Source organism: Pocillopora damicornis, chromosome 11 (assembly GCF_964200805.1).
Source record: "Pocillopora damicornis chromosome 11, jaPocDami1.2, whole genome shotgun sequence".
NCBI lineage: Eukaryota > Metazoa > Cnidaria > Anthozoa > Scleractinia > Pocilloporidae > Pocillopora > Pocillopora damicornis.
In genome coordinates this window covers 6,811,797-6,828,382 of record NC_142680.1, presented here as the reverse complement: position 1 = coordinate 6,828,382, position 16,586 = coordinate 6,811,797, and the positions used below count along the sequence as shown (strand labels likewise).

At 36.5% G+C, this 16,586-nt stretch overlaps 1 protein-coding gene and 2 long non-coding RNA genes across 3 annotated transcripts; 1 reads left to right on the top strand and 2 right to left on the bottom strand.

Moving 5' to 3' along the window:
- Positions 1-711: 711 nt before the first annotated feature.
- On the top strand, positions 712-3,999 carry LOC149037238 (uncharacterized). The gene is made up of 3 exons (XR_016181282.1): positions 712-851; positions 1,406-1,483; positions 3,874-3,999. It is a non-coding gene; the product is annotated as an uncharacterized LOC149037238 (long non-coding RNA).
- A 1,121-nt stretch (positions 4,000-5,120) lies between these two features.
- LOC149037237 (uncharacterized) lies at positions 5,121-7,983 on the bottom strand. The gene is made up of 2 exons (XR_016181283.1): positions 7,709-7,983; positions 5,121-5,194 (listed from the first exon to the last, which is right to left on the bottom strand). It is a non-coding gene; the product is annotated as an uncharacterized LOC149037237 (long non-coding RNA).
- Positions 7,984-8,268: 285 nt separating this feature from the next.
- Positions 8,269-15,697, bottom strand: LOC113677185 (uncharacterized). Its single transcript, XM_027193952.2, has 6 exons — positions 15,367-15,697; positions 14,440-14,712; positions 13,453-13,608; positions 12,173-12,397; positions 10,077-10,547; positions 8,269-9,734 (listed from the first exon to the last, which is right to left on the bottom strand). Exons 1-6 carry the CDS (start codon positions 15,604-15,606, stop codon positions 9,417-9,419), a joined length of 1,683 nt encoding a protein of 560 aa, XP_027049753.2. The 5' UTR covers positions 15,607-15,697; the 3' UTR covers positions 8,269-9,416.
- Between the last annotated feature and the right edge of the window lie 889 nt (positions 15,698-16,586).

Here is a 16,586-nt window from a genome sequence, read left to right as displayed (position 1 = left end):
CGAAAACCGAGATTGAAAGGTATAGCGTCGCTCTCAATGAACAAGCATCTTTGATTAAAATATCGATAAAGGGAGAGGACATGTTTGTTTTTTCAGTAAGAGACTGAGCTCAAACTATTTGATTGGATTTCAATTATATTAACGTTACGAGTGTTAAAAGCTGATGATTAAAATGGTACACGTTCGTTAAAGTAGCTATCCAACGCAGCATAACACTTCCAATTTCGAATTCTATATAAATCTGTAACCTTGAACGCAAAATCAAGGCACAATCTTTAGGGAAAGGAGTTATTTTTGTGTTAATTTACACGCCCTCTGTACATGATGATAAGAAACAGGCAGTAGGCTTCAGTAATGCATAACGATATTCTTGAAGGTCTTAATTAAAAATTTGTAATTTAATCTGAAGGCTGAAGAAAATTGAAAGACCAAATCTAACTAAATTAAGAAAATCCATGATTGAAAAATTAACACCAGTCCTCTCTTCAAAATTCACAAATTTATATGATAAAAGTCCATTAGGTGGACATGAGGAATCAACTTTGAATAAGCCTTAACTTAACCGATTTCAATCTCAACTCTAAAAATCTTCGCTATGTAAATATTCTTCAACCTCATTCTCAGGTTCGCTCTCTTCATTTGCACTTAAATTCATTGCACGTGTAAGTTTTTCAGCTCATTTACATTTTATGGTTCCTCGTGGTCTGAACTGTTTCACGCCACGGAAATTTAACGTCCAAATGCCAGAGCCAGAAACACTAAGGAGTTTCTTTGCTTATGCTGGCTGGCTTTACCGACATGGATTGACTATTCACCACAAAGCTGTTTCTTTTTTTTGCAACAAAAACGAGGTAAGAATGAGAATTAATTCAACTTGAAAGTTTTTGAGCGGCGCTGAAATGAAGTTGAGAGAGTTTTATATGAACGATAGAAGAGTCCCAGACTAGTTCTTCATAACCAGTGCCGCTTTCAGGTCTCCGTTCATAATTTCGATAGCAAATTTCTCAGTTAGTTTGTATTATTTGTATAAGTTCATCTAGGCTAGGAAGAAGCTTAGTGTAACGCATATTTTTCGCTTAGCGGTACATTGAAAGATCCCTAGTTGTAATGCAGAAAACATGGTTAATATTGCAAGTTCTTCATACTGTTCTCTATACGTTTTCTATGGTACGTTCAAGAAGAATTTGCTTGATAATCAAGAGCTTCCTGACCTCGTTATCAGCACCTTGATTCTAATGACTTAAATCTTTGATTCAAGGGCGATACTGTAAGGAGAAATTAGATGCTTATCACTTTTAGGGGTAAAAACGTTGATATTTAGATGAACCTCTTACATTCTTAAACCAGTATTGTGTAACTCATGGAGCCGAAACAATTTTAACCGTTTTTTTTTTGCACATTTTAGATGAACTGCCATAAAGATAAATAATAACAAAGTATACGAGGAGACAGAGAGGGAACGAAAGCAAAGAATTGCATTAAGGTAAGAGACATTCTTTAAAAAATAATAATAATAATAAAAGAACAGGTTCATGACATAAACATGTGGTTACTCTTCACGAGAACCTGTAGCTATATTAATGTATGTGGAAAATCTCAGTTGAACAAATATGGCAAAAATAGCTTGTTAAGTGATGGGTTTACTGTGGAGACCAGTTGAGAGTTTTCATTGCAGTGTGCAAAATAATTTTTCAAATCCTAGGCAGCAAAATGTTTAAAAGCCAGTATGGCTCTTTTGATAGACCTCTTGAGATTGCATGTTTTTACCCATTTTGGGTCCCAAGGGAATTCTCTATCATTGTGAATCACGCGTATACATACGCACGTAAATAAGAGGAAATCTGAAAGAAACCGTTCTCTAGCTGTAGTAGGGAACTTAAGCAGTCAGGACGGCAACGCTAAGGAAGGCCTCGATTAAAAAATGAATTTCTGCCTTTAATTAGAATTTCAAAAATGGCTGCATTTGTTTACCATCTTATATGGTGCCACACCTCAACATTACGCATAAAAGAAGCGTTTAAGTTCCAAATGGAAATTAAAATTATTTGCCGTCGCGGTTTCGGTTCGCAGACGACGCAAATTGTGGTGATTTCAAGTTGTTGTTTTGCACGGGACGGCTAAGAAATGTACAAAGTTTTAAAACGCACGTGCCGAGCCATTGTTCTACCCATTAGTTCTTTTGTTTTTCCATGTCCTCGTTGCTGTCGCCGTCGTGGTTTGCTTAAGGTCTCTAGTGTTATCACATGACTGGAAATGGTAAACAACACGTACAAGCTAAAGAGTTGTATTGTTCTGTAATTTGGAAAACTACAACAAAGAAATTTTAAATACTAAGAAATCAAGGAAATGCAACGAGATTATTTAAAATGAAGAGTGAAAAAAGATTATTTTGTACGGTAAAAGATGATGAGAAACATTTTAAAAATTAAACTTATCTCTTGATCGTCAGTCACTTTTAAGTTTTAATAGTTCGAGCTTATGAATTTTCGTTCGAAATAAAATAGGAAATTACCTATAAGATTTCTGCACAGCCCCAAGCTTCATTATGCATACAGTTTTCGGAGACAGAAAACAGAGGCGAAAACAATCGATTGCTTTTGGGACTACCGCTTTATTTTAGACTAGGATGAGGCTGTGCAGAAATCTTATCTAAAACTGTAATGGCCGTCTCTAGCTTTCGCGATAAATCTTAGAAATTCTTAAATATTTTTCCAATTTTTTCCCAACTTTTCAAGATGATTTAATCATTCATATGAAAGAAAGTAATGAGCGACGGTATTTTAATTTGCATTAGATGACATTTCGTCACTAAGTTGCGCCACCGATAAAGAATGATCGGAATGTAAACAAAATTTTTGCCACCCATTAAAAATTGTGAGCAATCAGCTTTACTGTTCTGAGACGCTAACTTTTTCATCCCAAAAATTTAAGTAACCTTGTTGCATGCCATTGAGAATATGATATTTTAGTGTGGGAAATTGTCATTAGTTGTCGTAAATTCTGAAGGGCGTTTACGTAAATTAAGCGCAAGTGGAAGGCGTGTGTTCCAATCACGTCGTTCTAAATCTTCGAATACATGTGACGCACGCTTTGTTCGCACATTTTTTGATGGAGGCAGAGACCGATTATCATACCATTTTGGGCGATGTAATTAATAAGCTTGAAAATTTAGAAACACCTTAGTTTTATTAAAATAATTTTTTGTTAGCTCAGTTGGTAAAGCACTACACCGGTATCGCAAAGGTCATGGGTTCAAATCCCGTACAGGCCTTATTTTTTTTATTTTTTATTTTTTTTCAGGCCTTCTTTTCACTACTGCTTACGTGGTGTTCATAACTGCTAAGATCGCTTTCATATTCATGAGTTGATAATGTAAATTGGTCACCGTGAAAAGTTTATACAAGAGTTTATAATCTCTTAAAATTAATAAGGAGAACCCTTTACAACATCAGTATCCATCTTCTCCATACTCTTCCCTATACTTTCCCTGAGGTACTCGCAAGGGGAATTCGTTGAAAAATCAAAGCTTCATGGGTTTTGCGATCGTTTCCGTTATTCTCAGGATTCAAGAGAATATAAACAGTTGATATTCTCTTGCATTATTTTAATGAATGATTAAGCAGTATCCCTGTAAGGGGAAACTAGAAGCTGGTCACTCTTTGGGTTTAAAAGGTTTTTGGTAGAGCTTGGACACGCAGATAATAAAGACCGCAACGCGTTACGCAGAATGAAAATGTCATCTTGTGGTGATCGTCAACTCTGAACAAACAGCTAGAGAGGCGGAGAAAAAGTGTCCATATCATGATCACCTTTATTTTGTAAGCAGGTTTTGTTCTTGCTTATTTTAACAAGCGTGTTTGTTTTGTCTTGCAGTTCTTTTAACGTCTGTGGCTGAAGCCAAACACAAGCAAGGTGAAACAGGAAAAGATCGAAAAATTTGAACAGGAAATACAGTTGGAAATTAATATTAGAGGTAAAACCTATAACTGAGCAAAGTCATCGTTTCGGGAGTAGCGACAGGATTGTTGTAAAACAAATTCAAAACGCTGTTGCCGAACCAAAACACCGCTTTGCAAATTTTAGTCTCATTAGGAATTAATCATATGCTGTCGAGGAAAATTCACAATTTCATTCAAGTTCCTTTGTTTTGAAAACTGATTTCGTCGGTAGCCTAAAATAATTTGGCAAGAAAAAAACATGCGAATGCAAGAGGTTAGGTTGAGTTTATTAGAAGCACCAAAAGCGAGAGATTTTTTTTGTGCAACTTGTAATTATCCTACGTCGCAAGATTTTTTTACTCTTTTCTGTTTGCCATTTCTTTGACTTTCTCATTAAAAAATTTTAGCATTTCTAATGCATTGATAGATATCAGACATATTTTATTGTAGCTCAGTTCAACAACTGTCTTTGGAAATTTGAAGATGTTCCAACGATGTCAGTTATTCCTAGTGCTTGTCAGACTTATTCTAGTCTTTTCATTAAGATGTTTTTTGAGATCTTAAATTAATCTTGGCGCTTTTCAGATCTTATTATTTTGTCTTAATTCTCGGTTGAAATTTATTTAGTTACAATGTATTTATACTTGTTAATAAAGAGTTGTAGATATGGAAATAAATAAAACTTACAAGCAAATAAGATTTGTGTTTTCACTTTATTATCTTCCATTGCCTTAAAAATGATAAAAAAATAATTGCGCTTTGAAAAGGGCCTGGTAACAAGTCAAAATATAGGCTATCTCTTTTAAAAAAATTTGCGTAGGGAGGGTTGCTGAGAGGAAAAAAAATTCTGCGAATTTGAACACCGTCTGGTGCAAAACAAAAATGTACAGAACTTTTAATGGGAGAAAATCAATCGCCTCAAGCGAGATTTTTTCCCGCCAAAAGACTTAGCTATTTTTTGGTCAACATCAGACACCATTCCAAAGCGCAGTCTTTTTTTTCCATGGACAGATTTCCCGCCTAAAGATTTAATTTTTTTTTTTTGACAAAAGTTTTTCCCATAAAGAGACCTACTTTTTTTTTCAAATTGTACCTAGGCCTTTCAAAAGCGCAAATTATGCAATCGATGGTTTTTGACGCAATCATGGCTCTCTAACACGCTATTTCTCTCTAACTCGTGAATCCAAAGAGGTCTGAGAAACTTTATTTAATTCCATACATGTCTTGAATCTTCTTGCATCACCTTTAGTTCAAATCTGAAAGAAAAAGAAAAAAGAAATCATTTAGTGACATGTTTCCGCGTATTCTCTTCAGAGAAGTGATCGCTGATCGCTAAGCGCTCTTTTTAAAAAATTCAGTAACCACTTGCACTCTACATCCATTTGTATCATTTATACACTTCTTGATAGGATTTTTACGGTTCTTGTTACGATAAATTAAATCTTAAAAAACGAAAGAATATTAAGTATTGTGTTTAAATCAAGAGAAAATAAAATCCCATTATTTTTCTTGGTTTAAATTTATGACGAAACAAATAAGCAGTTTTGAAGCTAGTTGCATTGAATTACAAAATGATCCTGTAAATGGTCAGGTTTTGTTGAATTTCAAAAATGCACAAAGTTTGCAGTTAACTTGAAAATATTCATCAATGACAAGCAAATGAAGCGCTGAATATTTCTGTTGCTTCTTTTCTTTCTCCACTGCAGTTCAAAGAAGTGATAAAACATCCATCAAATTAGAAGAAATGGCAGTGAAATTAATGAAACAATGCTTAATTAAGCTCAGTTACTTTGACAAGTTTCGGCAAGTTACATCTATAGTTTCCTCAGAACAGTTACCTCTTATTCTTACAATAACTAACATTTACTCTTCTTAATCCAGGGTTTTACTAGGTGGCTGCTGAATGCACTGATCAATTATTTTCAGTTTGTAGACTAATACATTGGGACAGAATGGATTTTAAAAGGTTGAATTTTCTCTCTTCAGCGCCTGGCTTAACTAGTTCGTGACAATCATCACCTTGGGCAGAAATAATTTTAATTACACTAAAATTTATTTCTTTTGTATTTCTCTCAACCTTCAAATGATACATTTTCCATCGCTTGCCAAAGCAAATTTTAAATACGTGACCTTCTCAATACGTTGACAGAACCGACATTGTTACTTCTAGGCGACTCGAAACGCTTTTCGATTGAGTGCCATAAAACCACAACTATAGTTATCACTACGTCAATCAGAGCGAAGGAAAATATTACAAGGGGCTAATGAGATCTCAAAGTGAAAACAAGCAAACTGCCCAAAGGGTGGGAAAACTTGTGTTACCGAGACGCGGTTGGTTTCAATTCTGCGTCTGATTGGTTGAGCGGGTTATGATAGTTTTCCTGACCAATCACAGATCGTAGTGTGGTAAAAACATTGCAGTCCTGGATTACTTTTGAAGCTTTATACAAAAGTAATAAATTGCAAAATACTAAGGTGGCTCGTCAAATTCTAAACTTTTCCGTGTCTTTCTTCCTCAACAACTGTAACCATCATTTTATTTAGCTTTCGATTCTTCGAGATACACACGAGGTCAAATATCATTGCCAACGTGACGTTTAGAAAATTAAAACATTTTTATCCCTAACCTGCTCACAATACTCGTTTAACAAGCCCTTGGGAAAATCATTAAGATAAACGTGTGAATAGGATGCATCAACACAGCAGATGCCTTAGAACTTTTGCTGGAATTTTTTCCTTGTCGAGCGACTAGGAATGTGAATTATCAAAAGGAAATGGTTAAGTTACCAAGCTAAACAAGTCCAGAATAAAACAAACCACTTTAACTTTTCACGGAGACACATTTGGTATCATTCTGTTCATTGATGAATGCATTTCAGGTTTGCACTGAAGTTTCGTGAACCGCGGATTTATGCCATAGAATGTTAAGAGTGAAAAGGTATAATCTAAAACTAGCCACCCATCAAATTGAACTAAGTTTCCAAAGCACGATCGAGTTAGTCCAAAAAGAGTTTCTTTCTTTAGACTGAAACGTTCGAGTGAATCCCCTTTTTTTTACTTAATTATTAACTCACTAAAGTGCTGATCAATTCAAAGCTTAAACATCTTCCCCGGGCAACCCACAGGCATTTAACCGTCGTCCGGGCCTGGGGTGGGAAATTTAAACATTGCCTAGGTGGGGTAGGGGTTTGAACATTCGTTGATCAATTGCAAACAAAGAACTGTTCAAAACAATTCTTGTTCGAGTAGAGCATTTGAACGCAATTTAGGCTTCTATGACGAGAGTTGGAACCAATTAATCTTCTTGAGTTCAAATACTAAGGGCTGGGGGAGGGGGGGGGGTGAAGTTGAAGCTACGAATTGATTGACACATTACGTATTGCCTTGTAACAAGTATCTTAATAAGAGATCAGTTTTATAGCTCGAGTGTAAGGTAATTTTGTCTAAGATTGTAAACAGTCCTGTCAATGATTTAGAGTGTGGTAGAAACAGTAGTGTTACTCTACACATAAATAGAACTCTTCACACGTCTTGACTAATTCTGACGTTGATCGCAGGTAATCATACAACTACAACATTTATTCAGAAACGCGATGAATATTTCACAGGTTGAACTGAAGTTTGACAGCGGTTCTCTTTGAACTAAATTACAGCGGTTGCTATCGCGTTGTTTTTTGGTTTTCTTCTAAGTGGATGAAAAAAATATTAGCCGAACTCACAAAATTGTTTAAAAACTATTTAAGTCAAAATAATGAAATTATATAACTTACTTGAGTTCAGAGAAGACCATGCTTCGGTCAATTTAAAGCTTGACTCAGTTTGCTTGCCGTTGCCGGTTGTAACCTCATTCGAGAATCGTTTCATACCGAATATTGAATTTTCAGGACCTAGCAGCATTGCAACTTAATCAGTCCAACGTTATGAGCATTTGGGACTTGTAAGACGACGATTTTTCTGACCAAAAACTGTTATTTAGGGCGAGTAACTTTAAACCAAGCAGGTTAGCAAAATTCTGAGCACCACGTGTGAAGATACTGATTCAACTGAAATGAATAATCATTGAGTGGAAAGATATTTGCAATTCAAATCCAACATTCCAGGAGCCTCGCTATCAGTATTCAAAATGATTATGTAAGGATGTGATTTCAACTGATGAAAGGTTTTCTTCCTGAATAAACCTGTTAGGCAAATAATTCGCTTTTCGCATCTTTAGCTAAAATTTCCACCGCCTTGTTTCGAGGTTGATCGAGGTTTAAATCTCGAAAAGTTCGCTTTTCTGAAAGATTCCGCAATACAAATAATGGTGCAGACGCAATACTAAGGGCACTTGGTAAATAACCACGCAAATTTTAATTGATAGGAACCCATTATATTGACCTTTTTTGAGTTGTTTTAGTGACACTTTGCTAAAGTAAAAAGTTTTTCCGCATACAATTCAAGACCACGCCCTTCTGAGCGTGTGAAATAGTACGCTTAAGAAAATCTAAGGTTTAAAGTGCAAAGTTTCTATCCACTTAGTTAATACATACAGTTGGCTTTTTAAGAATCCAACTCACAATAAACCTAAGTGTTTTTTTCATTTTCATTCTAGTAATTTGTGTCAGTTTTCACCTCGACAAATGTATCACTTTTTGATTAACCTTGAAAGTTTGAGTAAATGTGCGTCAACCCTAATCCCCTTAGTAGACACAAAATTTTCAATAAGCTTCCACAAAATTAATCCCAACCCCTTACACCAAAAGTATATTGACAACCTTTCTCAGTAAAAGTCTATAATACTGAAGTAAATTTTCAGCAAATCAAGTACCAGTTCAGATCGATTACTCCGACTAAAAACATGTGCGCATTTCAGAGCGTTGTTCAATTGAATGCTTATCGCAATCTGAGATTTCTTTGGCCTTGCTTTGTTTTAATCTGTTTGTTCTGAAAAGCTCTCGCCAGCCTCTTGCTACCTTTGTGCTGACAACCTCCTGTAGTTACTTACACTTTTTCTAATAACCCTCGTCGAGAGGTGCTCTCGAGTAAAACTCTAAAAAAGAACAAAAAAAACCGACACGTTACTTACCTAAAAGTTTATCAGTTTTAAATCCTTAAATTTTGTAAAAAAAGTGATCGGTTAAACGTATCCAATAACATCGATCTTCGTGTGTCTGTGCAACAAAATAGTACCATCGGTCTTAAACTTCTAAAGTGATAAAAATTTTCTTTCAATTTTGATTAAACTTAGAGTCCACTCAGTGACTGATACATCTTGTGCCTACTTGTAGGTTGAATCTATGTTTTTTTTTTCCTTTTTGATTTCTTGATAGTTTTGGTTTTGGTTTTGTTTTTGTTTGTTTGTTTATTTTATGTTTCCTCACTCCAGAAAAGTATTACTCTAAAGTTTCACTCTATTTTCCACCCACTTTCTGGGTCAAAAGAAACCATTTACAATTCCATGAGAAAACCTTCTTAGTGCTTAACTGTCAATCATAGGGATCAGCGATCTGTGTCCACTTCGTACAAGAACCCAGTACCAGGCATCAGAACCCTGTTGTACGAGGTACTCTGCACAAAAACCCGCCATTTGTCAAACGACGTGGGCTTGATTTTATTTGCCCCTCCCGCTCCGATCATTGCGCATGCTTCAGGTCCAGTAAACATGTCCCCGGAGGCCTTGTCCACCAAAACGACTTCCTTCTTGTCCGAAATTTTTTCTGGCTTCGTGAACTCGTAAAACCCACGTCCTGTTTTGAAGGGAAGGTCGTTCTTCTCGACGAAAGAGCGAATGTCGCCGCGTTCGTCGACTTCCAGGATCTGGCGATGAAAAACGTATGAAGTGAGCTGTCTGAGCCACTTCAGCGTTACAATTGATCAGTTTAGAGGGACGTGTTACAATGTACTGTTCGCTACATTCAAAAGTTTGTTGAATTGAAATCTTCCCCCTCTTCTTGAACCAACAGACATAGTAAAATAAACTAGTTTATGTTCACGGGCATGAAAGAGTTTTGGGCCAGACTCATTCGACCAATAAGAGAGTGCGTACTTTCTTAAATAGCCTATAAATTTCTATCTAACACACCAATCGACCAATGAGAGCAAGCGTCCTATCTTAGATATCCTGTTCTTTCATATGTAACGCACCGTGATGTCATTTACCTGAAATCGAGACGGATTGACCGGTTCCAGTCCCCCGTGATCACTTCCACCGGTGTAGGTACTGGTGCTCCTACCGGCTAGAGTGTCAAACAAGGCATGCAAGTTACGATTCAACCCAGAGCCCTTTGACCTTGACTTGACCTCTGCCTCATAAGCTTCCAGTTGCTCCACTCCCTGTTCTCGATAGCAAATGGCCGTTAGGAAATCGACGATGGAAGCGAATTGATCTAGCTTCAAGTGCCAACCACAGGTAAACTCAGCGATTTTACGATAGAAGGTGTCAGAGCCACCGTAGTTAAGACACTGGACCGAGTAAATCCGCACGCCCATCTCATTGTAGAGTTTCTTAGCTTCCTCCTTCCAGTCAATTTTCAGTGTGTTCAAGTGGTACGAAGGGGGATGGGGTGAGGCGTCGCCTATTATCACTAGCGAACGTTGGGAGTCTGGTGTCCAGGACAGCTCTTCACGAACCTTAGATAAGAACAAAAGCACTCCATAAGAACCACACGCAACAGTAGGAAAGGGAAAAGGAAACTTTTTTCGGCCATAAATTTTTTTAAATACAAGAGTAAGACTAAATGCATTTGACTATTAATACATTAATTCCTTTCTGAACATTCAAAACTGCATTGTTTGACAGCTTTTAATTCTATGATCTCACATTTTATACCAGATTTACATCGTATGAAGTGAGTTTGATTTTAATGGAATAAAAAAGACTGGGAAATGATACAGAGGTAACCTATGCTTCAAGCCGTCAACCACAGATTTGCATTAAAGTTTGCGAATTTTGGAAGACGTCAGCAAAAGTTATCAGGACCAAACTCCAAAGGACTAAGTCTTAACACAGAGTTCACCCTTTCACTCCCAGGATCTCATAAGTAATTCTCCTTACTGTCTGCCATACAATTCTTATAATGTTAGTTTGGAGAATTTGGCGTTGCATCAACTAATAATCCCCTAATTGATATATTTCTTTGTACCCATCGCTTGTCTGCTTGATATTGTATCGGAGATATTGATATTGTAAGGAGAAATTCTGTCTTGGTCACTCATGGGAGTTAAAGAGCCGGTTATTTAAACAGAGCTTAAGCGTTGTTTAACTAAACCGCGTTCTAAGCTGCCTTCAATTTAGCCTAACCTTTCATCTGAACATTTATTTTCGTGAACATTGTCAATAGAGCCGAAAGCTAACTGTGGAAGGATATTTATTTAATTACATCTACCCTCTTATAGAGAAAGCCCAAGGCTCACTGCTTGCATAAACAGCGGTTTAGTTTAGACCTCGTGTATCACGGAGCCCTAGCGAGATGCCGAGGGTTACCTGAAGTAGACTTTAAATTCATTTCAAAAGAAGTAACACTATTCGAGGACTCTTCTTGTTACAGAAAACAAGACAAGCTCCTGCAGTTAAGAAGTCCGATTTAATCTTTCTTTGCGCATCCAACGAGCCGAGGTGACAGGGCATGCTGGATTTCAATTTCTTTTTTTTTACTATTTGACTGTTTGTTTGTTAACTTTTTTGGTTCAATTCGCTTGAGCTTGCGAGAGCTCCCACAAAGCAGGACCCCCACCCTCCTGCGTTCCGTTCACGCCTGTTAGTTTACCGCGCTCTGCCCGACGATTGAAGTAGATTGAAATGGATGGTCTGTGAATATGTTTCTTAAAAATTGTTTTACTGGTTAGATTTGATAGGAGGAGGTAAGCAACCATGTAGTTTTTTTAAGTAAAAATTGTGTGGCCACAACTTAAAAGTAAGACGCTCCTTTTATTTATCCTTATGCCACTCTTCTCCTGTGTCCACCCCCCTTAAATTCACTCATACCAGGTGCTAAAGGACGTGTCTGAAAATCACATTTATGCTTACCACTATTTTGCAAAACTGCCCCCCCCCCTCCCTTCTCCCAATCTGTCACAATCAAAATGTGACATAGATGAAAATTGGTGAAAGGATTTGATTGGTGTAGCAAAGAAGACAACTGCCATTATTTCATTTTCCTTTAAATGTTCCAATTGGATACATTCAATTGAAAAAAAAAAGTAAAAACATAGTGACCAACTATAAAACCATCTTTGCCAAAAAACATGCCACTCACCTGTCTAAGAACAAGTTCATAGCATTCATCTGAATCATATCCACATGTTGATGATACATTCTTGATAAAGTTACATATTTTCTTTTTGTCTGTACTGAAATCTACCCATTTTGTATCATAAGTTGATTCTTTATCTTGATAGTCGCCATGAGCAAACACTGCGATGCGAATACCAGGAATTTCTCTGAAGAGGCGAGTGACTGTTTCTTCAACCCTCTTTCTGACCTGGAAAACCCAATAAATAAGTTTTGGAAGTTAAATTATTGGCAGAGCAAATAGGGAGCAGTATCATCTTTATTAAAAGTTTGGTAATAGAAAGCTTTGTTCTGGCGTGACTGTTTGAGCAAGTTTCCATTCCAGCTTTACATCATGTGGTCAGTATAGAGATCTCTCTTGTGAATCAATTAGTGTTGTATGTTGAGAACATTTTTATGGCTGGCTATTACATTAAGTTTGCTTCCAAGGATTCCTCTTCTTCAAGTACCCCGCAATGCATATGAAACTTCCAACATGCAAATATCCAGAAAACAAAAATTTGACATCCACAAATTTTTCAGTAATTCTGGAATCACTGACTGGACAAACATGTCTTATTTATTCAAGGACCTTTATGGAAATAAAATTGAAAACAAGGAATATAAGGTAGAGTTAAGGGTATTTTTCAGTTTCTTGGTTTTTTTGTATGACTGAAATTCTTTTCTCAATTTTTTAGCATTAGAGACTGTTAAGAATGAATTGGAGCAAAAGAATGTGTTTGCCAGCTGTACAATTTGAACCTTGAACTCCCAGAAGTGATTGACATGTAACTTCTCCCAATAGTATTCATACATTATTCTGCAAAAAGGTAGTGAGATTTTTTACTCAAACTTATCAGGTTCAAGGCATTATCTTGATTGAACACTGAATTCTCAGAACCAAATTAAAAAGAAATGTGTAGCAGCTAGAGGTGAGAATTATCAATCAGATCTTAGGAGTGAAAAGGTTAAAAGTAATTCAAAAATAAAAAAAAAAGGACAAAATGAAGAACAGATGATAGGGGAGTTTAGAAAGAAGTTAACTTAAGGTAATATTAAGATAAAGCTACAATTTGGATCTCAGAAAAATTAGTTTAAGAGGAAAAGGCATCAAAAACAAGTAAAAACTGTACATTGCAAACCATTAACTGGCTTAGCTTAGCCAATGAGATTCCAGAATTTGGTACCTTGTACAAAATTTGAATATTTAAGACTTAACCACAATTTTACAAGACACAGCTCTCTAGACAAGTAGTTCTTTGTCACCTGAGTGAGGCAGGGGTACATTGATCCTGTGGTATCAAATGAGAATACTATTTCTTTGACGTCAGCTCCTCCTGATGCTGCACTTGCTGCTGCTGGTTTTGCTTTCTTAGCTGGTGATGATGCTTTATCTTCTTTCTTTACCTCAACTGTTGGCTTCTAAAAATGCAAAATAACTCAAGGTTCATGGCTGAAAAATCATTGAAGATTTTTTTACACTTTATTAAGTCATATACAAGCACTAGGGAAGCAGGGATTGGGTTGACTGCTGAGAGCAATTGCTTCCCACTGCCACCAAATTCCTAAGCTTAGTTTTATGGATCAAGCCTAAATAAGAAAGGCAATCCCACATGAGACTTCACACTGACAACATCCACAAGTACAGTGGAATAGCAATCTTAGAAGCATGAGGGCTGCTGATATGGAAAAAAAAAAACCACAACTGACTGGAAGAGCTGTGCAACTATGGACCACAGAGTGAGCACTTAATGAAAATGGGCTAATAACAGCTGTGAAATAAAAGCCAATCAGAGATGTACAGGATTGTTCATGAGATTACACAATCATATTCAGTTGACCCCATCACCTGAGGAAGACTCCCAGTATGCACGCCAATTAAAATATCACAATTGGCATGGGAAGTAATAACATGAAACAATCATTAGAAGTGCATTTACCACAATGACTAACTGCAACCTGTTTTTATGCTATTACAGCCATACTTTACCCTTCACATCCTAAAATCAGTATGCATGTTCTCCATACTGTTTTCTATACATTTCTTCAGTTGTACTCAAGGAGAATTTGTTTAACAATCAAGAGCTTTGTTGGTGATCATTTCCATTATTCTCAAGACCTTAAAGAGTGATTCAAGGGTGAAATTGTAAGGGGAAATTAGATGCTAGTCATTCAGGGTTCAAAGGGTTAATAACTTCATGAAAATTTCAATAGTTTTATATTTAATCAAAATGCAGTGATGAAAATTGACACCTCTTCTGCTTTTTTGCGCTTTCCTCTGCCCACTCCTCGGCTTGTGCTGGGTTTCTCCTTAGCATCATCTGCAGAAATTGCTGCTGCTGGTTTTGCTGCCTCCACTTCTGACGAGACAACTCCACCTTCTCCTGTGTCATATAAGAACTCTGTATCTGGCATCAAGACACGGTTGTATGAGGTTGACTGTACAAACACATCAAAATCCTCCAATTTATCCTTGTCTAATTTAAATTTTGCTGTTTCCTTTCCAATCCCAAGTAATTCACGAACCTAAAAATATGAATGAAAAACTTCAATAGTTTAATACCTTTATCAAAGCATATATTTAATTAGATGATCATTTCCAATTTGGCAATAAATAGGCACTCATAAATTTTTCAAAGGTTTCTAATTCCTTTCGAGCCTTTGAAAATTGTCTCTTACATACCTTATCTAACTTGTACTCGGAGCATAGATTCAACTTAATCTAAGTTGATCATACCTATCAAAGTTTTGTCAGCATTAAAAGTTGAAAGTTCCAGAGTATGTTTGTCCTGAAACTGGTTCAAAACTCAAGCTGGTAATCAATTCCCAAGCTCTGCTAACATAAATTTAAAATCGAAGGCTCGTTTAAGAATTAAACAGTGTTTATGGAAATTTTAACAGCTGTGCAGTATAACTTTGATTCCATTTTCAGAAATTAACTTCCAGCAGAAAACAAAACTGATTTTGGTAGCGGGTCTAATTTGTTTTGCTGCAATATGTAACTGATAATACAAAAAGAACGGCGATCAAATCCTGTTTATAGGTGCAAAAGGAAGATAAACGTTGGCTCAATCGATTCATCTGCTTCGTTAATGGATAAAAATAACGCCGCAATAACGTTACCAAGATGCAACTCATATCAGTACCTGAAGTTATTTCAAAGTAATGAATTAATTTTACCTCGTCTCCAGAAGCCATAGTGTCGTCCGATTTTCGTCTCACAACAATCTCTTTGTGGAACTGAATCGTCTCCGGCTTTGTCAGTTGATAGAATCCTCGTCCAGTTGCAAATTTCAGCTTGTGTTTTTCCACGAAGTTTTTGATCGAGATCCGCTCATTCACCTTCAATGTTTTGAAGCGCGAGGTGCTTATGACTTCGGTAGCAGCGGCCGCTTTGGGCTTTCCTCTTTTAGGAGGCATTTTTTTGTTTAAAAATGGAAGGGAAATAAGATTTTCTTTGATGGAGTTTCGGTCAAATTAGCTGAGCTCAAGACAAACAGATGCTATCATTTCGAACGAGGAACTTTCAAATTTAACTGGGGAGGGGTGCAATGTAGGTTTGTTATCCCCATGATGAAAGATTTTAAAGCGAAGGTTTTCTCAAGGTACTGTTATTATTAGAAATAAATTTCTTAAGCCTTAGAGGAAAGTAAAGTATACGGGAATCTTCCAAACTTAAAGAAAATTTTTAAAAAGTATAAATGTTTCCCACCCTCTCCACCCTAATTAAATTAATCTTTTGCGTAAATGGGGTGTGTTCGATGACTCAGCCAATCCGCATCGTCTTATATTTAACATCTTAGGTACCATTCCCCCGGGCAATTGGCAAGACTGAAAAGAATGAAACAAGACGTTTTCTTTCTTATTTTATTTGACGAAGAAGTGATTAGCTGTTTATGATACTCAGTTCAAATCAGCAACACTAACGAAAAAGGAAAAGTTCTTTAATTTTTTTCCGTGGTACTGACCCCTAAAAATTAAATTGATCAATTGTCTTCGGGTTTCTTCCTATCTATTTAAAGATACTTCTTCGTAAGACTTCGAAAAAAAAACATAAAAACAAAACAAAAAGCCTTGAAATACCATAAGGTACCTCCTCTACACGTAACTCCTCGTACTTATTGATGGTTGAATTTCCACTTAGTTTCTACTTCAAAGTTGAATCGTCACAGTCATGAAATATTTCGGGCCGATCGAATACATTTCTTTGGTGATCGGGACGATCACGATCGTTCAGATGTTTCCGAGTCCTGTTCAATCGTCGCGTTCATTTGGCGCTATTTGGGGAAGTGTTTTGATCTAATCGCCCCTACAACCTAGAATTTAATTTCCTCTCTTTGTTTTTATTTTTATTTATTTATTTATTTTTTTGTGTGCCACAAAACGGAAACACATCCAAC

Bases quoted from the DNA above. Each gene is read 5' to 3' on its own strand.
- LOC113677185 (XM_027193952.2), bottom strand. From the start codon at position 15,606: ATGCCTCCTAAAAGAGGAAAGCCCAAAGCGGCCGCTGCTACCGAAGTC. The intron at 13,609-14,439 runs GTGTCAATTTTC...TTGCATTTTTAG, and splicing joins AGCGCAAAAAAGCAGAAGAG to AAGCCAACAGTTGAGGTAAA. The intron at 12,398-13,452 runs GTGACAAAGAAC...TGGGTTTTCCAG, and splicing joins TGTACCCCTGCCTCACTCAG to GTCAGAAAGAGGGTTGAAGA.